The 22,689-nt window shown below is 36.1% G+C and overlaps 1 protein-coding gene across 2 annotated transcripts in view; it reads right to left on the reverse strand.

Moving 5' to 3' along the window:
* The window catches only part of VTI1A (vesicle transport through interaction with t-SNAREs 1A), a 270,856-nt gene that overhangs the window by 199,621 nt on the left and 48,546 nt on the right, over window positions 1-22,689 (reverse strand). Inside the window, exons 4-6 of one of the 2 annotated variants that reach the window (XM_086466466.1) lie at window positions 15,859-15,936; window positions 9,461-9,481; window positions 4,579-4,663 (exon numbers count right to left, since the gene is read on the reverse strand). In XM_086466466.1, the coding sequence (XP_086322592.1) occupies window positions 4,579-4,663; window positions 9,461-9,481; window positions 15,859-15,936 (184 nt within the window). The remainder of the gene's footprint in view (window positions 1-4,578; window positions 4,664-9,460; window positions 9,482-15,858; window positions 15,937-22,689) is intronic. The other variant, XM_086466467.1, reaches the window with a different exon arrangement.

Below are 22,689 nucleotides of genomic sequence, written 5' to 3' on the forward strand. Positions count from 1 at the left end.
TACTTTCACTCAATTCTGCATCCAGATAAGAAAATAACTACTATTATTTCATAAAGAAGTAAACACAGCTCTTTGTCTAATGAGATTCTCATTTGCTTTCCACCTAGAAGGCTGCCACTATTTGGAGGCGGGTCTGACCATCTGCCTGTCAGCCAGGCTACCACGGTGTTACATTACATATTTATGGCTCAGTCCAGAAAGGGAGGTTTGACTGTACTTCATTACAACAGGTGAAAGCTACTAAAATTTGCTTGGATCCCTTAGTACTGAGAATAATTCATGTCACACAAGGGTGGGAAATAAGCTGTTGTGTCTCTTGCTCAGGCATATTTCTCCTTTAACTGTTTCAGAATGACATATTCCTGGGATTCCCAAACAGTAAGAAGGATTGGAAAAAAAATTTTAAGCAACGCAAGTCAAGATTCAGAAGGATCTTCTGTGAATGGAACAAAAGGGTTTTTCTTCCTCTGATTTCTTTTCTTTAAAACACCATATTTACATATTACAAAAGGGATATAAAAACAGAAATCAAGGCAAAATTTTAAGATTTGGTGCAAAGAATAGATCTATTGCCCACAAAATACAAACTCTTCTAGTAATACAGATATTTCAGAAAGATTCAGAGCCACAGCATAATATCATCACTCATAGAGGGCAGCTCAACACTTGTTCTCAATTTACATGTACCGAAAGCTATAGAAATATCTAAGGTTCATGAAGGAAAAATAAAAATAAATACCTGCAATGTAGTTCTGCCATGAAGGCCTGGACAGCATTCAACGGTTGGATCTTTCTCTTACATTGTCATGAAACAAGGTAAAGTCTATATTGTATAAACACCAGCATTTTTTTTCCCTAGAAAGTATCTGGCAGTTGTGAAGAATTTACCAAATGCAATTCAATTGCAGCTTACAATGGTCCTCTACAACAAGGTTTGTTTTTCTTTTCCTTGACAGTGTTTTACTTTTGCATGCCAATTTTATCTCTGAAGATGAATGGAGCATTTCTCATTCAAATTACTCCTGTCTGAGCAAACATATCTAAGACTCAATAAAGAAGGGGATACTTTACTACGCTACACTCTGCAAAATAAGGAAGTTCTAGAATTCAGTTTGACGCTGTGGAAATGCAAGTATAGGGAATGGAATTAGGAAATCTCCCCCTCCAAAATGAGAAGAGTTTTGTGATTAATCAGCATTAATTCAATGGACTCTTCTTTTGACTGAAATCAGCAATTTTCATGCATTTTTTAAATCTTTCTTGAATTCTGAGGCTATATAGTCAGACTAAATGATCTGAAATTAAGAATACTGAGCTTTAGCATCATAAGTAATGAGTGGTGTTGGAAATGCCTACTAACCAGGTTGTAAACTTGCTTGTCTGCTCCTTACCAGGAAAGCAGATGATAACATAAAAACAACACAAAAAAATATCTTTTAGAACAATATCTTGATTTTAAAAAAGCAGATGAGTGCACTTGTGTTATCAGCTGTTATTAAACCTTCCCCTACTTGTTTCAGACAGCAGAGACCTTCAAGATTCAACCAGCCAGTGGCTTCCCTGTATGTCCTGAGACATCCCTCATGTGTGTTTGTGCCATACAGCTCAGGCAATTAAAATGCAAATGCTCTGATGAACTTACTGGTCTACCAAATCAACTACTCAAACGCCTGTTGAATTTGCAACATACCCCTATGAATATGCAGAATAACATTCTTCTCTTTGCATTAGGCCTTGAGTACTATGGAACTGGTTACCAGATACTAAAGGCTTTGCTTAGTCCTTCAGGAGGTTTCTGCATAGATTTAAGCATCCTCAGTATCAACAAACAATAGCCAACAAACTATGAAAGCCTGACAGTCAGTGTTAGATTGTGTCTTAGAGACGGTGACATAAGTGGTATCCTGTTCATACACCACTGTAGCCCATGAATCAATGGCACTGCTCAAAGAAGGAAGTCAGACCTTCCAACACATCTCAGCTTGTACGAACAACTGCACATAAGATGAAAGGGCTTATCAATTTAGAGATGCAAACAGGAAAAAAGCATCCAATTTATCATGGTAAGTTTCAGGAATGGTAATGTGAAATTGCATTAAATTAGTTATGTGATGTCAGATTCATCCTTAGATGATCACAGGGGCAGGTTAAAATAGTATATGTATTTTTGTTGATTAAGGTAATAAGAAAGACCCAAATGTGACTTATTCCAGAGGTGAAAATCATCCAGCTTCATTACAATAAGCAACATAGGTATCCACAATTGCAAAAAGGCACCACATAAATAAAGTACTTAAGGGTTGTTGCCTCCACCTTCTCCTTCTCATAGAATCACAGAATGGCTGAAGTGGGAAGGGATCTCTTGAGACCATGTAGTCCAAAACCCTAGTCAAGCAGGGTCACCTAGACTCAGGACTGTGCCCACCTGGATTTTGAGTATCTTCAGAGATAAAGACTCCACCACCACTTTGGGCTATCTCTTTCAGTGTTTGACCACTCCCACAGTAAAAAATGATTTTCTTGTGTTCTCCCCCTGAGCCTTCTCTTCTCCGGGTTGAACAGTGTCAGCTTTCTCAGCCTCTGCTCACATTAAAGATGCTCCAGTCCCTTCACTCTGTTCACGGCCCTTTGCTGGACACCCTCCAGTAAGTCAATGTCTTTCCTGTACTGGGGAGCCCAGATCTGGAAACAGCACTCCAGATTTGGTCTCACCAGTGCTGTGTAGAGGAGATCTTTATGCAACAAAAGTGATAATCAAGGCAAGACAGGGTCTGAGGAGTCAACTCAGTGATGAATTAAAACTACAAAGTGGAATATTTTATTTTATTATGACACCTCAACACAGAATGTTCATACAGTAAGTCCAAACGTAAGTTCTTTCATTGCACTGAGTTGATCTAAATTCACTCATATCTACAATCATCAGGATCCATGCCAGGAACTAAATATAATTAATCTGTTTCCATAAAAATATTCCACAAAAATCTACAACAATGAAGATAATGTTTCCAAAGTAATTGTCTCCAAATTATTTAATATTAATATGTCATATAATATCGCTACACTGCTAATCTTCACAGAGTGTAGGGAACAAGAAATATATATATATATACACACACAGATATGTATATATCACTGCTCAAGATGAAAAGTAAAGATGGACACAAAGATGGGGTGAATTAGTGTGACTAAGGAATTCAATGCAGTTTCACCTGGTTTTGATACTGAAAGACACCCTTTCCACATAAATATACATTTGCACTCCAACTATATTTCTCAGAGATCACCATGGAGATATGCAATGGAAGTTAACATGATCATCATCTCTATAAAACAAATTCCACACGGAGTAAAAAAGGATATAAGATAACTCTTCCCAAAAAGGATCAGTCTGAATTTTATATACTGTTTCTTTGTGAAAGACCCAGGCCGAACTAAAGCAGATAAGGAATCATTTCTGATCAGTTTAAAACAGTCCTTCTAAAAAAAAAAAGTTATGACCATTGATAGAACAGACCTGAAAATCTTCAGGAAAGCAAACTTAAATTGCTATTATATGTCCATCTCTACTAACATGTCATCCTCTGGCATAAGAGAATGAATCCTCCTTGTCCCCTCCAAAATCTACACTGTATGTTCCCTACATCCATTTCATTATTGTGCACACTAAGTCCAGAACAATTAAAATGCAGGCACTTTAGTAATACTATTCAACGTAGCCATATTTAACTCTACGAGGGTTCAAGTTAATTCACCTCTTAAATAAGGCTAGAATTCTAGAAAGATATTGGAATATATTAATTAATTGGGACACTCTGCCAGAAAATTACTTCACCGCTCAAACATACATTTTCTGAAACTTTCTCTAACTTTGTGCTGCTTTATTTAAGGGGATTAGACTTTGGAGGCTTAACTATAGCTGGTTTAAAAAAAATCCACTATAAATTGCTAAAACTTAGTGAAAACAATTTGAAAATATCCACTGAAAAGTTGTAGTCAATAAAAACCCCACTAAGTCAATAATTGAGCCTCAGTTTAGCCTTCTCCCTTAATTTTATTCCATTTGTATATTTTTGGGTATGGTTTATTTCTTTCATTGCACAGAAACAGCTGCATAATCAGTCACTGAACTGATTGCAAGAAAATTGAGCTGATAACCTTCTTATACATTATCTGTAGTTAATACCTTATAAATTTATTAAAATGATATTTTTTACATATATGAATAAAAGTAAAAGACAAAAACAACTGGAGTCTGCAGTGTGTGCTAGCAATCATTGCGGGTGGGTAAACTGACAACATGTAACTGCATATTAAGACAAATGTAGAATTTAGACAAAGTATTCCATCTCTTTTCAGATGTATACTTTTAAACCTCAGGAACTGTTTTCAGTAGATGTCATGCCTTTTAACTTGAAAAAAGATAAGCGCAAATAAGCTCCCAATTGTCTCCCCAATATGTAAACCACATCTCGGGCTGCTGTCTCTGTTTCGCCTTTGAAGTTTCCCTGAAATGTCATGTGTTGTGAAGACTGCTGTGCATAAGCAAGACAATTTGCTCACTCTCAGAATTCTTACCGGTTTCCACTGCTATTTGGTATCCAGCCTCTAGTCTCCGAGATGACCTTTCCAGCCTCTCTGTGTTATCGAGCAGATGTGCCCTCTGAAAAAGAAAAGGGGAGAGAGAGAAAAAAAATAAATCAGGCAGCAGTCTACAATGTTCTCCCCCCCTTTTTAATTGTGCTTTCATATTCCACAACATAAAAATACCCACGTATATTTTATGGAAGAGCCTGTTACAAGGACCACTGGAAGGGGCAGGTTCTATCATCAATCATAATTATGTGTACCAATCATTTTTGTTTTGAAACGTGGAATATGTGCTTCACTCTTATTATTACATGAACCCACAAAACAGAACGTGACTATTATAAGGGAAACCTGTCTGAAGAGCATTTCCAAAATAGATTTCCCTGTGACACATGTATGCAAGCATCCATGATTTCTATTCAACTACAGTTTGATGAAAACATCATTTTAAATGCAAGTGGTAGTTTTTAACATGAACTTAATTTTCAGCAGAGGATATATTTCCTTTATGTGTACTACTCAAGTGAGGTGATAAAAACAACGAGCTATTCATACAGAATACTGAACAGCATGAATATTCTTCAGACTGTTTGATGTAAAAAGATGTAGAAACAAAACACTGGTGTCTTGATTTACATCTCTTATGCCTAAATATATATATGAATATATAAATAATATACAAACATGCAGGTATAAGATATTTTTCCCAGAAATCATTTGCCCATTTATGAGATAACAATACTTGGGGAGTTAGTAATGGTGAAAAAGTGAAATTGTTATTTTCCTTAGTTTATTCTCCATCCAAAATGCCAACATTTCAACATAAGCTCATTTTGTTTGGAAATCTTATCCTAGACTAGCTCTAATCAAGCCACCAAAAAACATAAGCTCCCCCCTCCCGAGTAAAGTAATCACATACACCTTTCCGAGCACCCCTGTACCCAAACCCAACATTTTGGATATTTCTCAAAAAATATTTCCTACAACTTTGCCTTGTTGACAGATGTCATTTTAAAATTGAAGAAATGCTTTCTAATAATAATAAAAAAAGGAGGTGCCATACATATTATCTGAGTGGCTGTCTACCGAAACGATCTACCTTGCTCTAATGAGCCCCTATGGATCTTGGGAGATGCAAGCTGTATTGACATGCACACTTAAGCTAATACACCTAGACCAGTGCCTCCAAGCTCTAGCAGCCAGGGATGCTGACAGAATATCTCGCTTCTATCTTCAAAGAAAGGAAGTGATTAGTATGTTATCATTACCATTCAAAACGTGATTTCCCTATTCCCTCCCGGCATAGGTGACACATCTCTGAGATGCGGCCAGACGATCGAGGCAGCTAAAGCCACATCAAAGCTTGCCTTGAATTTTTTCGTTTTTTTTTTTTTTTCCTCTCTTTTTCTTTTTTTGGAAATCATTAAAACAATGCATTTAGATCAGCACAGATAGGACCCAATGTGAAGGTCAGGAAAGCTGCAGTAACAGTCTATAATAATTAATAGAGTTGTCTAATACACAGCGGATAGGTTAAGAGTAAATTGCAAAAAAGCCTTTTGCATTCATGTGGGGCAGGCCACCAAGAAAAAAAAGAAATCAGCACAAGCACTTAATAAAATATAAAACCATAAGTTACAATGCTGTAATTGAAATCATGACAGCAACTAGAGCGGTGCATGTTCTCAGTATTCATGGTCAATCTAGATAATTAGTGTTAATTTTCCTTAATTTTTTTTTAAAAGGCACCTTTTCATAACACCTGCTGGTTCCTCTCCATTGCCCATTAGAAGAAAAAAAAAAAAAGAAGTGTAAGCCTGCAGTGCCTTTCTCCAAATACTGCCCCCCCGAATGATATTAAAGAACAACTAGTGTTAAATACTTTAAACTTTGTAAAAAACATCAGAAACCTAACACTATTACACAGATGTCTCTCAAGAAAGAAAAGTAGAAGAGAAAGTGGTGGGGAGGGGAATATAAAGAAGGAGTTTAGAAGGTAAGAATCCTAAAAGTTAGAGAGGAGATACTTTAAAAAAAACCTAACATAGGCTGGGAGTGAGCACAAGGAGCAGAACATTATAACTACAGAACAGATGTATAGTGCTGTGGTGGTATACTGAAAATGAAAAGAATATCCTGCTATGTTAAGTGAGAGAAGGGGAAATAATCAGATTTCACACTACAACATGGAATAGCTACTCAACAGAAGGAATTAGCATTTAACTGTATATTTGTATATACTATATAAGCCAGATTTAATCTAAAAAGTAAATCACAAGCCCACAGCTCAGTTCAGTCTTACTGCGAGCACCTATAACACTGAAGCCAAATGAACTCAGTGCTAACATTCACTCAGAGCTGTTTCTTACTCGATTTCAGAATCTTTCCAGCCAAGCCATTCTATAAGGAAATTTAATTTTTATGATAAAGGGTGGTGTTATTTACATTGGTTGGGTTTGGAGGCACCCTGTCCTTTGGTCACGAAATCAGTGCCCTACAGCAGCAGCTGATGCTTCCAACTGCTTCCCACCCCTCCCCAAACTCCTTCTCCCACAGTATCCCCTGCTCTCTGTGAGGTGGGTAGTGAGGTGATTCAGTGCGTCTTGCAGCTTCAGAAACAGCTTCTATCTGGAGTTATATAAGGAAGTTTTGCAAAGTGGCATGCTATCACTAGAGATTTAGTCATTCCATGTGGGCTGGATTCAAACTGAGATCTCAGGAGCTCAAAAGACAGAGCAACACAGCCTCCATGGAAGCCTGTGTACGGCAAGTGTGCTAGCATAGAGCCCTGTAATGAGAGGAAGCACAGGTTTTATTAACAAACAGTATGGCAAGCCACAATTTCTTTTAAGATCAGTTCATACCTCCTTAGGAGAACTATAATTGGGGATGCCTTGATGTTTCACTATGTGACAAGTTAAGAATTATGCCTGAGTCATTGTACTACCCTTCATTTAAACTTTAATGTGCATTTTGCATTGGGTATAAAAACACCATTGCAATTACAACCTATCCAACACATAGTGGGTACCTAAGTGCAGAGAACAGAATGCTAACAATTGTTTTTAAAATTATTTCTCTCTCTCTACCTGTACAATTTTCATCTAGACAAAATAATCCCTTTATTTAGTTCTATTTGGTGCTGCTCTCACAATATGCAGAGAGAGGAAAAAGTAACTTATGAGGCTAGCAAGGAAAAGCAAACAAGAAAATTACCAGAACCAAAGTCAAAATTTTTAGGTGGCTAAAAAAGAGGATTTATATGCTCCAAAAGGTATGACTGAGTTCAGTATAGCTCCCAAGTTGCAGCCCTTTGCAATAACATCCTGAGTTTTCTTATTTGCCTTCATAGCTATTACAAAAAGAAAAAGAGAAGTAGCAGCTTTGTTCTTTTCAGAGTTAATTTAAAAATTAGGAATCTTGACGTTTATAGAACTGCAATCTATGTTTGTAAGCAAAAAAGATCCCATTACATTCTTTTACAAAAGCACAGGAGCAGACGTGCAGGTGTTGTTAAAGGGATGAGCAAATGAACCTTGTTCTTCCGAAAAATCTCAGAAATCAGGCTGTATAAACCCTTGCAACAATATTGTCATCTGTTCAAATACTGGGACTACTGGGGAGGGGACCTCAGCAGTCATGGGAGGGCTTTCATGTGGTTACATGTTTATTTTGTTTAATTTTTTTTATTAACTGTTTTACTCTATAGCTTTAACAATATTAGCTCTACAAGGAGAGGGAAAAACAAAGCATTGAGGGAACTAGTGAAAGAATCTTTATATCATAAATATCTTACTGTTTTTAAGAACTCTCTGTAATTGTCCATAATCTGGTTACTTTACAATTCTTTGTCATCACCATTTCTAAAACTTACAAATCCTTTCCTGCAGAGCTCAGTATTCATTACTGATATGTCTAGGCACACATGTTTCAAAAAAAAGATACCAGACAAATACGTGATGTTAAAATACTCGTGCTTCTAAATATATTTATTCAAATACTTCACTGGTTCAAAGTCTCCGTACAAAACCCTTCTCAAATCTGACCTATAAGTAATATTGACTTTACTGAGATCTTCTTTTTGGTGGCTATCAGGAAATAATTTAAAAAAGCAGTTCAGATACCTACTTTGCTACAGCAGTAAGTAACAGAGGAGATTAATTTCAGAAAATATACTGAAACATTTGAGGAACTGACCATTAAAACAGGCTTCTCTCTCTAAATATTTATGAGTCATTTTATAACTGGAAGAAAGGTGTTCTGGAATACTGATCTCTAGTGTTACACCTACAGATCTACAGCACTCACAAATAAATAATAAATATTGATATGTGTGCGTAGGTCTACCTGTACTGTATTTTCAGAGGGTATACAACATCCAATATAGTACATAGGCTACTTGAATACCTCATAGCAAACTCAAAATGTTGTGAAATACTGTGTATTTTTTACAGTGTTTCAGCACAGGTTTTTACCAAAGCAATGCTTTCACTTTCAGTACCAGTGTATAAATGTATTTACCCCATCAAAGATTTTGTGATGCAAATATGACTGTTACTGTACCTGATTTGATCCTGGTATTCTAGCAGAGATCAAATAATAGGGTTTTTTTTTCCCCCTTTCTCTAGTGCCTTTAAAAAAATTTCCACTATCAAAGAATGTTAATTTCTAAGGTTTGATCTAGAGATTCCTATGTAAGTATACAATTATTAGGGAAAAAGAGGCACAACAGTGAATATTTTAAAGCAATGTAATCAATATTTTTGCTTTGTGTAGATTTCCCTGCAACAATGAACAAAAAGATCTACTTCAGATTTAGAAACTCAGCTTTAAAGGAAAGCTAGACAACAAAAAGCAAGAAAGTACTCACCTCTTCACGTAATTTTATCAACTGCAACATGAACGCACAAAAAAGATAAAAAGGAAAGAAATGGCAGGAAAGAAAGATCAGTTGTGTGACAGGATACAGAATTAACATTGACAATTTATCTGTTTACATGTTTAGCATTTAAAAATCACAGACAAACACATTAAAAGAACCTAAACATAGACTACATGCAGAGTTTTTTGAACGAATAAAGATCACTTTCTCACACTGTCACATTAAACAAAGAGAATAGTGTGAAATTCTCTTTTAAACCACATCTAAGACACCATCATGAAATAAAGGGGAATGACTTCATAGAAGTCTATATTATAAAGAAAAAAACAAGTTTACTATTCCTCTCTTCGAAGATTGTACAGCTGAAGTGGTTTTGTATATACAAGTTTTCAGAATGTTTTCTGTATATTTTAGTTGTGACAACTGATTTCTTATTTTACTAGCAGATCTAACTTATTAATAGATGACTGCATCTTTATAGCATGTAACCAGTATTTCAATTTTTATATACCTGAGTTCTAGTGGAACTATATTATCTAATTTTATTATTGAACCTCACATAGAGGGTTTTTTCGCAGTTAAAAAAAAATAAAGCAGCTTAGCTAAATGGCTCAGAATTATGATTTATTGCACAGCATATTTAAAAATAGACAAAGGAATAGGGAACAACGTGAAACATATTTCCCTCCAAAAAGACTCATTCCTGGTTCTTAATCCTAAACTACTACAGTGTGTATACATATGCACACATAGTGTGTATGTGTATACTTATACAGTATATACATTTATATTTATCAATTTATGCTTCTAAATCAACACAATCTAAACACTATTAATAATATTGCTCTGGGAGGTTTACTATAAAACTAAATAAAACCCCAGTCTGATTATCAAGCTCTGTTGTAATATGCCCTGCCCTTAGAGGGATAGATAAATTATTTGTACTGGAACAAAACGCATAATTACTCACAACAAATGTCTGCATAAGAGTGGCTCTTTATAAAAAAATTACGGTTCTCTCACCGATTCCAGCTGAATTCGAAATTACAACAGCTACATCATTATCTCAGTTTATCCTGATACTTCACCTACAGTTTTATAACACTAATTTTCAACACGTGTGTAAGCTGAGAATGTTTACTACTAATAAAATCTCGCCAGCATGAAGGAAACAAAAGAACCTCCATTATTCTCTGTTGTTTCATATGGCTCATCTAAAACTGAACTACGCCTCACCCCGTTACCAAAACGGACAACGAGGCTCTAACGAGATGTAATTAGGAGGGCTACTACCACAGGACTTAAACTGAAACAGCTCTTCAGTACGTAGCTAAAGCAACTTTGCTAGAATTTGGTATAAAGAAAACTGCATTGTCCGCCAAACCAGCGCTTAAATTCAAGTGCTTGGCCTATCATAAATTGGTCTCTTTCTCCGGATCTTCCCCCCCTTTTTTCCCCAAAAAAGGCAAACATTAAGGCTCTTTAGAAAGAGACGATCTGGGAGTTGATCACATAGCTATCTTTTCTTTCTGAGGCCACCATTCTTCAGTTGACTATGATACTTAAAGGGCCAAAGTTTAAAACTACTCTCCCGCAATAGAGCCCGTTTGGGCATGCCACCCTGCTATAATCAATGAGAGTTTTAAAATGCTGCACATTTATTTTTTCAATAGGTCCCAAACAAAAATGTTCTATCTTGTTTGTGCTGCATGGCTGAATTTAAGCTCTGCATGGGATTTGCAGCTAAGCTAAGTAATGGGAGAGGGGTTGTTTTTTTTTTTTCTTAACATTGGCTGAAAGATATTCATTCAAATTAACAAAAGATGTATTTTTCACCATTTAACAATGCTCTTGATGAAAATGTGCTACCTTTACTTTTCTATTTTGAAACGTTATTTTTATTATGCTCACCGCTCAACTGTAAACAGCATTAAGCCGTGTGCCGCCACCATTTTAGGTTATGATAATCAGCATATTTTTGAAACAAAGATTTGTTTCGTTTTGTTTTGATTTTGCAATACAGAATTGATACAAGAGGTAATCTGTTCCTTTGTAGGCTAAAAAAAAAAATCTGGTTTACGCTGGTTTGAACCAGTGGAATCTCTTGTGGCTAAGCCTTCTGCTGTGACTAAAATCAAAACTGCGCCGCAGAAAGCGAGGGAGCGAGATGGGGGGTGTGTGTGTGTGTGCGTGTGTGTGTGTCTGTGAGGCACATCACGTGACATAGAAAACTACCGAATTTTTTTTAAAAAGCTGATAACGCTACCGCCGTCTCTGTCCGCATATAGATAACGAATAAATGCTGAACTCTATTAAACGCCCTTTACACATTATCGTGGGTCGAACACACAATTTTCTGAACTTATGATGACAGTCTATTTATTTTGCTATAAACCCTCGGCATGTAACGAACAGATTTGTGTCTGGTAATGATCTGCTCTGCCAGGGCTATATGAAATGATACCGACCTTCTTCAGATCTTGGGGAATTAAATTGACCAACTTCACCCCCTGGTCTGTAGCTGAAGTTTGACACACTTTATGCACAGCAAGCCCAAATCTAATATTATAACAACTTTGTAGTCAGAAATTAAGTAGCCACAAAATATTTGTTCACCACAAATCACGTATACAATGTATGAGCATACAGGCACGCAGTTTAACCTAATGTGAATTTATTTAAACATATTAATGAACACAGTTGTGAAAGAGAAAGGAACACTATTATATTTCAAGAAAGTTGGTAACACTGTACCTGACATTATTTTGGTTGAGAACGATTTCTGATTTAACCCAACAAATACTTTCTAAAAAAGTATGAACTGCCACATAAAACAGTTCTATGATTATTAAAGCGAAGCCACAACTTTAAGTAGTGTATCATTGCACTGAAAAACCTCAAAACTTTCAAGGGATTTGATAAATGTTGGTGGCCAGAATGACAAATAAGACTTGAAAGCAACAGAGCTGTTTAAGACCACTCTGGAAAATAAAAAACAATCCAATGCAAACAGCACGTTTTTGGGTTTGGGGTTGTGAGGTGGGGTTTTTTGATGTGAGAAGGGACGTCTCCTGATTCTCAACCTCTGTACGTGCCTCATCGGACTACATTCACACGATTCACTTAAGAAGAAATTAACATATGCTAAGCAATGAATTTACTAAACTCTAAGTCCTTTAAGAGCACTATATCACCACCTATCTCATTAACCAAAGACGCGCTTATTTCAAAGGAAACTTTGAATAGCAGAATTGTATAATTCTTAAAACTTCTTACAAGAAGTTTCTATACACTTCACCTGGTAAAATTAGTTAAATCTTGGTATAATCATATGGCAACTGTATTCTGAGTTGTCAACTACACATGATGACTGCTACTTATGGGACATATTTTGGAAAAATGAAGAAGACAAAAGATAAATCATCATTTGCTAATTCTTCAATCTGTTCTTTGTATTTCAATCTTTCTTCTTGGGAGAACAACTGGAAACTCATACCTATGATCCTATTCATTACACCTTATAACTTGGCTGCGGTTTGCCATAATTGTACCTTTGAAACTCAACTAAAAAAAACCCAACTTGAACAAAGAAAAAATCCAAATTGCTTCTTTTTCCAATAGTGCCCCAATTATTTCTAGATACTTAAGATGGTCATACTAGCTAGTATACATAAAGTTCATTTTGTCTTCTCACTCCACCAAAACTATCATGCAAATATGTATCATGGTGACAAAGACCATACCTAAAACATGCAGCTCATATCTCTTGTTTCCCTTGGGTAACATCACAGTCTAACCAGGTATTCAGCATTTCTACTGGCAGATTTTATCAATATTTGTGACTGGTACAGAAGCAATTCTGAGCTGGCAACTGTTTTCATCAACTCCTCTGTCAGGAGAGGAATCCCTCCTCTCCTCTCCCCTCCCCTTTCACAGTTTGGTGACCGAATTGGGGAAAACAAACCCACCATTTTTCGGTTTAACAATTTAATCTAATCCAAACTGATTGAGAAGTGAAATTCCTATAATAGGGTGAGCATCAGTCCATCTACCTATATATATATTTCCATCAGACAAAATGAAAGCAAGAATTTGAAACATTTTCAAGTATTTCGTATGGCGGTAAATTATACCTGAGAATCCTTTTGTCATTTAGTCCAAGTTTTCTACTGATATAATATAGGAGTGAAAGTGTATCAGACTGGGGTTACTGAGTTAAATACATCAATATAACATGTTTAGTGCACGGTAAGTGCCCAAACCTTACACTTGATTTGGATAGCTGTACATTCTGATAAGCTCAGCATCAGACGGAAGTTTTTGCACGAACTGCTTGTACCCATAACTACATGCCTCTAAGATGAGTATAAATATAAATAATGATATTTCATAAGAAAAAGAGATTGTGAGATTGATAACTACAACAACACAATAAACAATATTTTTTAAAAATACTGGCCTTCACATATTTAAAAGAAGTTAGGTGACTCCTTTACGGTGACATTTTGTAACATTTTTCAAGGAAGAAAAGAAAGAAATTCAGAACTTTCAAATTATTAGGGTTAACAATTTCAAGTTGGGTTATGGAAAAGGATTTTGATTACCTAGGAGACTATATAAAACTCCTTTACCAGCCAGAATTTTCTTCCATGTAAGCAGTGGTCATTTGGAAGAAAAAACTCATGTTGACAAATGGCTGAAGGTGTAATTTGGTTCCTTGAGATGAGATCATGTTTCTTCCATCAAGTTTAGAAAAAAAGATCATAACTTGCAAAAAGTGGACCATGTGAACCAGTTATTTAACCATTCCTTAAAAAGTGAAAATAAAATATTTTATCTCATCCCTACATATAAGATATTCTGTTATAAGTAAAGCTTCTTATCACAATTGCCCTTTTATGTCTGAATTCACACGATTTTTTCTTGAAATGTAAAAATAGCAGCACCTTAAAAGAAATAAAATGAGAATCTTAACACTTTCACAGGACTGAGTTTATGATTGTGACACATAGACTGTGAAACTCTTCCCTAAATTAATCCTTTCCATAAATACATTATTTAGGGATAAACCACCCTCTTTATTTTATCCAGATCTTGAAATCTCCTCTTGCTATAACATATAAATATGAAGATTAATATCTTTTAAATTTAACTCTTCACATAGATATTAGAGCTGTTATACACTACACTCTTACTTCTCAGATAAATTGCATACCATATACAATTTCATTAATGTGTGTATTGAAGTCTACTACAGCATTTAAACTTACACAGTACATCTAAAATACTATATAAGGTTAAGGCTTAAGGTGTCTGTGATTTAAAATTCATTGTAGTGGGATAAGTCTTCAAGTATTTTCTTTTTTTTCTGTCCTTGGTGGAACTGAGCTTTCATTGAGGGTAGAATATACCAAAAATTTCAGAAAACGGTTCTGATCCATTTCCTTATTTAATATTACACTTATCAAGTAAACATGTAAACAATTTCCACTTTCACTACCAAAAGAATTTAAATTCTATCTGGCCAGAAGAGAAAATCTGATACTTAAAAAATTTTCAACTAACTTCTAACTCAAAATGCACAACTTTGATTACAGCTGACATGATTTCCAGAAAGAAAAGAAACATTCTGCTTTCAGGCAGAGCTTGTCAAACAAGTTCCAGCACCAAAAGAAATATTAACAGGTGGGTCAAAGTCCCCCAAATATAATGTTGCCTTTCTAATTTTCAGTAGTCTAGCAGGATCCTCACTGTAGTGTCCAGAACAACAATACGGGTACAAGATTTTAAAAAGGCCTCAGGATTATCAAGCTTTCCTTCATTAGAAGAGGTGGACAGCACTCTGCATTCTAGTACAAGATGCATTATGAAAGCATGCTCTTATTAGTATAACTTGTGGTTTTGGTACAAGGAGGGAAAATCTGTTTAGGGAAGGAATCACACAAGGAAACTGAGTGGGGTACTGCCTAATTCTGAGAGCGTACTTTCATTTGTTTTGCCTGCCAGTGTTGATTTAATTATACTGCATTATTATCAAAGCTGCATTATGTACTTTTTTTATTCCTTTTACATGTGTTTGAGGTGAAGACCTTGGCTTTGTCGGCAAACAGCGCGTTTCAAGTTATTTCTTAAGTACTAAATAATAAAGAAATGAGAAGAAAAGATTTTTTTTAAGATAGCAGACAGTGATCACAAGTTAAAGGGTTAAATGTAAGATCTCCAAGAAACATTTTGAAGTTGATTAAGACCCCAGCTTTGCATTAAACAGTATCACTTCCACATGAGTTGTTGCTAATGCTGTTAAGGAGCAGCTTGAGAAGCCCAGTGTGCCAGTGACCTCCTTCACCCTCCAGCCACCCACTAGGGCTTCTTGATTAGCATCCTACCTGGTTCTCTGAGGAATTCCCGTCATCCCCTAGGAGCTCATTCCGCACCTCATCACTGTAGGCGATTCGTGACCTTTTCTGTAAAACAAAAAGAAAAAAAGGGTTAGGAAGTAAAGCTCCGAAGCCATTGGCATCAAGGCTGATCATCTTAAACCTCGAGAGCCCCCTAATGGATACCTATTTGATAAAAAAAAAATCTGCAAGTTATTAAAAAGTTCTTCAACTGCTGTATTTTGACAAATCTGCATGGCAAAACCTTAGCATTTCTAAGACAGTCACATCCTCAACATTTCAGCAATAAAAGCAGCTGCAGTGAAGCTCAAGATACATAATGTGTGATCCCAGTTCTGACAATCAGGTACCCGGGAGAGGCAATATACACTACTATCAGAAGCACTAAAGAAAGGCCTGTGTAGGAACCAAATGTATTTTTCTCAAGAACACTTGCTAGCTGGACGCAGAACTCAGCATAATGCTGCAGTGATGCCATTAAGCAGGGAAAGATGACTGAGCTTTTCCTATATAAAAAAAAAAAAACAACAAAAAACAAAAACCAACAAAAGCTGAACAACACAAAAAACCTGGTTGAACTTAAAGATACAGAAAATTAACAAGTGCTTTCTGTGCTGCTAAGGTTATGAAAGCCTAGTGGTAAAGGACCAGAAATCAAAGTGCAAAAGGAAAGAGAGAAAACAAGAGTACACTGATTTACAGCAGTTCATGGGAACACCACAAAACTGAGATAGTCATTCATTAGATTGCTATGACCATCATTATTCACAGCTTATGAGCACCAGATTTGCTAGTGAACTGATCATCATGTTGTTTCTAAACTAGATCAAATGCTGAGCAATGGAAAGCAAATGTCTGAAGATTACCAAAGTGGCACAAAAGGGAAGTCCATAAAGAGAACATCAGCCCAGCTTTCAGTTTCTCTGTTGGCCACATAACAGGCCCTTAGTTTATATTCCTACACTCACCATTAAAAGAAAGAAAGGATTTTTAACATATTGCCTAAAATCTTTTTATATTTGACTTTGGTTATGGTAAGTTTTACACTTGATCAGAGGAAGAAATCCAAGAGTACAAAGAACAAACTGTAGAGCCTTCCTTTATTGATGGGAGCATCCCTCACACTGCTGTGGTAGTTGCTACCAGTAGGAACTCAGTAAAACCAAATCCCTCCTCAAATCTTCCCTAATTGGACAATCATGCCACAAAATATGCTTGAGACTGGGAAACACAAAACGTCCTTGGGACTGGGGCACAGGAAACAACCCATGAGAAATTATACTGAGCACAGGGAAATTCATTACCTTTATGACAAAGAAGTTTGGATGTGGGTCACCCCTTATGCTAGGAACCTAGCAGTGGAGTAAGCCTTGTACTGGTCATCTCAAAGCAGCACAGTTTAGCTTTTTATCCTGTGTAATACACCCTTTATTACCATCAACATCATCACGATGCTTACCAATTTGTGATTCAGTTGCTAGTGTTCAGATCTAGATTATATACTAAAGCTACAGATGCACGTAGCAAGGACAAAGCATACCAAGGACCTACTACAAGAGCTGAATTGTGCCAAATCTTTTGGAGATCTCAGCTGTCACAGTTTCATACTAACCAAGCTGAAGTAGTCTACAGCATTAAAGGAAATGAGAACCTTTAAACAGGCTGTGGTATCAGAGCTGTCTGTTTAAATTATTCATTTCATCACTATGGGGGACTAAAACACTCCACAGTATGCAAGAATATCATATGGAGATAGGTTTTGTTTTTCTCTTTTTTCACCAAAAAGCCAACAAATTGGCATAGATTGCTCAATTATATTATTTTCCTATTTTTGTTTGATACACATCAAACAAGGACAGAAATTATAAATATATACCAATATATATCTAATCTTCTTTTCTGATTAAGATTCAATCTTCCCATTTGAGGTCTAGTAGTTCAACTGTTTACTCCCAATTTCATAAAATGATTCAGCCCCATTGATTCCGTCAGTGTTGAATGTATTTATCATTATTAGACTGAGATGAGGAGCATGATGCTTCATGAGCTTGTTCTCCAGTGAACAAGTTGCCTAATTATATGTAGAGTCTGAGATGGTCCTTGTTTACACATGATTTATTTGAAAGATTTAACTGGCTGATATTCTCATTCATAAGGGTCTGCATGGAAGAAAGCAAAAAGAATATTCTTCACAGGAAAGATATAAATGTTAATAGCAATACAATTTTTAGAGGCCCTTTACAATCCTTTATATCACCACCACTAAACTTAATAAATATATTTGTATCATTGTTCTTTTATTGCAATAATCTGTCATGATCTAAAAATCAGCAATTATTTTAAAAGAAATAACCCTTTGACTACAATTAGGTATAACTCTTTGCCGTAATCAATAAATAATTTGATACTACTTTTGATCACAGTTTCACTACCAAATGAATCAATAATATAAAAGGAAAGGCCTTTGAACTAAAGTGTTCGTTTGTTCTTTCAGCATTTGTCCAAAATATCAATATCTTGAATTACTATTCTGATTTTTATTAAAGTAATATTGGCTAACACCTTTAAATGTGGTTATCAAAATTAGTTCAGTTTGTCTGAATTCAATAATTAAATAATTTTTAGACTTCTTTTTACTTCATAACTACCAGCTGTTTATAAATATGTACTTTAGCCAAACACAAGAATGATAGTTTGAGCTGGAAATGTCACACACTCTGCTACAGTTTGAAGGAACCCAATTCATAATGCATTTTATAAATAGTTAATGACTTCTATACATAAGCTAACCAGGCAAATCAAGAAATTGTCAACATTTTTAGTCTTAGTTGTCAGTTACCACTGTCTACTGGTACTTTATATGTATGTTTCTAGAAAAGACAGAAGCTTTACAGAGTTTGTAATCCAAGGCATTTCTGGGCAGCTCAATACAGGTTTCAGAGGTTGTGTGTGCAGTTTTTTTGTCTCTAAAGGTCTGCCATATATAGAAGTTTTCCCTGTATTTTATATTTTCTTGTATATACACAGACAAAAAGTCTAAGCACACAAGTGTTTTTAACTCAGTGTACGTGTTTGTATTCAACTGTAGATGCACACAAACACACGACAACACAAAAGGGTTAAGCCACTTTCTACAAGAACTTAAAGACAGGGAAAGTTTCAGGGGCTGTTTTAAGTGTGTTACAGTACCCAGAGCTTCTGACAAGGAAGAATTTCTGATTCCAGGCAGATCTCTCTTGGTTTATGAACAGGATTTTTGCATACTGATTGGGTGATTTCCTTAAAGCCCTGTTCAAACAGATACACTTGCTCAGTTCTGTCTGGCAATTTGGCTTTAAACAATCTGTCTACTTGACCCAAGCCTTAACATTTCCCAATAGAACTGAATGTGTTCATGGGCAAGCCCAGCTAAATTAGAATTGAAATGAATTAACTCAGCTTAAACTAATTAAGATCTGTGATCTGCAGTACCACCCCCCTGTATGATTCTACATGTGAAGCAGGGTACATGTAACCAGACTGTAAGAATTCTGCTATACTACTAATCTGAGCATACCAATGAAGTTCGTCTATTACTAAAGCATATGAGAAGTTAATTTCCATGGCCTACACATGGCAAAGCAATTGCTTAAATTGCCTCACCTGGGAATTTAATACAATGTTATCATCAGACCAGCCACACTGTAAATAGATTTATAATGCTTTCCATGTGCTAGGCTAGGTTGCATATGAATTAAGTAATGATCTGGTATTACAATACAATCAGCTAGTTCCCACACCTGGCAGACAGGATATTTTGCTAAATTACTACCTATACAGATACATCACAACATAAAAACAGAAAAGGCAATGGGAAGAGAAACAATCTGCATGGTGTACAACCGATTTTTACATGGTAACCAAATAAGATGTAGATAGAAAGAGGTATCCAAAATAATCTTTTTCCAACATCTGCACAACAGAACACATACTTATTCATTTCTATTCAATTTTGCCTAATTTTCCGCATTCTATACTTTAATTACCATCCACATTCTGAAATGTTCCCATTAGCGAAGGCCAGAACTAGCCAATGCCCCCTCACTCCAACGCACTTTCAGCAATCAGCCAAATAATTGATATAAAGTATTGCACATTTTCATACCTGAACTAAACAATAGCTTTCCCCCTCCTAAACGCTAAGCAGCCCCCTGAACAGACAATCCAACCTAGGTGCATTTCAGACAAAAGGCCCAGCAAATCCTTTCGTCCCAACCTCTCCATTTTTCAGGCTCAATGTTTTAAGAACAGATTAAACAGATTTTTTTGGTGAAACATGCATAAACAAACAAAAAGGCTTATTTATCCAGAAACATCTGTTTTCATACAAAACTCATTAGGATTTCCTAGTACATACAAATGGTTTAAAAAAAACTTTAGGCATCTGTTTCAGAGTTTGGCCCTGCTCTAGATATAAATAAATACTTGAGATTAGCATAACCAGAAATAATTTGTAGAATAAATTAGATATTGTTTTGTGTTCTTTGGAAGTAGTCAGTTTTGTCATTGCTTTTGCTAAAAGCAAGGTGAAAATAGTGATCCTCAAATGGACGGCTAAATACTGCAGAATGGACACTTTCATCTCTGCCTTTTGGAACAGATACTTAAGCATTTTTTGTTGAGCAGAAATGGAAAAGATACAGTTGAACAAATTTAGAAGAAAAATAAGTGACCCTACCTAACAATCTTAAAGCTTATATTTAAACAGAAACACAATAACACTTCTTCAGGAAATAAAAGAATTGCAATTGCTTAAGAAATTGTCTTCAAACTTCCGTTTTCAAACCTTCTACATTTCTCAGTAAAGGTGTTCCAGGAACAATAGACTAGACACTTCAGACTCTAATTCAAAAGGGGTTTTCCTGTTCCAAAGTGGCTTAGTTTTTATCGATTGCATGTAAGAAGCAGAAAAACGATTACATAGTGCTAATATACAACCTGATGCAATGCTGGACCTTCAAGCATTTCCTTATGAAAATAAAAAACCAAAGCTGATACATTTCTGTCCCAAAGGAAGTAAAAACTATTCTACAGATCCTATGAAACTTCTGATTGAAAGAATCAATTCAACAGTATGTGTTGGCTGGCAAAAGTCAATGTCTAAGCCACTCCTGGTCTGCATGCACACAAAAAACGTTGCAGACAACTCTGAAAGAGAAACGCACAACTTTAAACCTGTATTCTGTCCCTCTGCCAAATGTCGTCAGCTTCCTACAACAGCAGAGAGAAATCAAACTTCAAGTGCTAATGTGAAATTAATGCAGAGATACTATCACCCATTTTAAGTAGAAGTCACAGGTCTATAAATCTTCTTTTCAATAATCATCATCAAACACACTTTTAGTTTCATTACGGGGTGAGGGCAGGGAGGAAGGTCAAGCAAACCCCCAGGAGGATACAATACATTGTACTATGCTGGTCAGGAAGAATGCAGCTTCTGCTCACAAAACTACTTCTATCTCAAACTCATGACCATTGGACCATGTATGTCACCAACACAGCTGATGCTTAAACAACCTGCTACATTGCACGTGCTGTAGGTAGGGAAGAAAACAGATGACCTGTGAGAGAATTGTAACTCATCATTTCTGTGAATTTAAGGAGTAACAGGGGATGATTTCTGTTGTGAAAAAGGCATTTGTATTTAGAAAAACAGCTTATATTTACCTGAGCTCTGCCTTTTAAACTTAATAATCTAGAAGTGAAGATTTTTCAAAATTCGAAGGTCTGGAACTAACCGACCTCTCCTCCCTTCTGTTTTTTAGAGGATGCTTGAAATTTGCTACCATCACTTCCAATTTAACAAGATCACATCTACGGAACAGTAATACAATGAAATAGAAGAGTTATAAAGCCAAGCATGAAAAACTTCAGATGAGCATTGCTTGGGCCTGGATAGCACTCTCCAAACATAATGATGAATAACTCCTCTTAGCCTGGTGTTTATGTAACTTTTGTTTTTATTAATTATAACTACTCATCTATTTGCTTGTTCCAATTACCACACCCTATTACCAAATCTTGGCCCCTACATATACACTTCTTCATTCTTTCATCAGAATTCAGTTTCTCCAAGGTGCTTTCAGCTGTTCTTCACAACAGTTTGTCTGCTGTTTTACTCATGTGCCATAATCTCAAGAAAATATGCCAGGCATCAACTGATGCATGAAGGGTGACTGAGTATTCCTGCAAATTTAACTGTAACCTCTCTGTAGGCCAACATAGTGACATCTGCTTTTTGCACTGCCAACTTGCAGCTACTCTGCTATCTACTGTCACCTACGTCTGCTAGTCTGTTCCTCTAATATGCTTTTCAGTACTCTAATTTCAGTATTTTGTACAACTCCTTTCTATTGATTCCTTCAAATGACCATTATTAAACTACCGTATTTCATTACAAAAGCTATCTTTACACATCTCCTTAGCTGGCTAAGTTAACCAACTTGCCTATTCAATCAATGGAAATGCCTCTAAATTGTGCATGAGATGACTCTAATTCATTCCTTCTCAGATTCTGCTTCCAGAAAAGCCTAGTGCCTTCTTGTAATCACCTTGTGCATGTTCAAAGACCAGTCTAATAATCATAGAATCACAGAATCACAGAATGGTTTGAGTTGGAATGGACCTTAAAGATCACCTAGTTCCAACCCCTCTGCCATGGGCAGGGACACCTTCCACTAGACCAGGTTGCTCCCAGCCCCATCCCGCCTGGCCTTGAGCACTGCCAGGGAGGGGGCAGCCACAGCTTCTCTGGGCAACCTGTTCCAGTGCCTCATCACC

The sequence above is a fragment of the Leptosomus discolor genome, chromosome 6 (assembly GCF_034619465.1).
Source record: "Leptosomus discolor isolate bLepDis1 chromosome 6, bLepDis1.hap2, whole genome shotgun sequence".
In the NCBI taxonomy this organism is placed as follows: domain Eukaryota; kingdom Metazoa; phylum Chordata; class Aves; order Leptosomiformes; family Leptosomidae; genus Leptosomus; species Leptosomus discolor.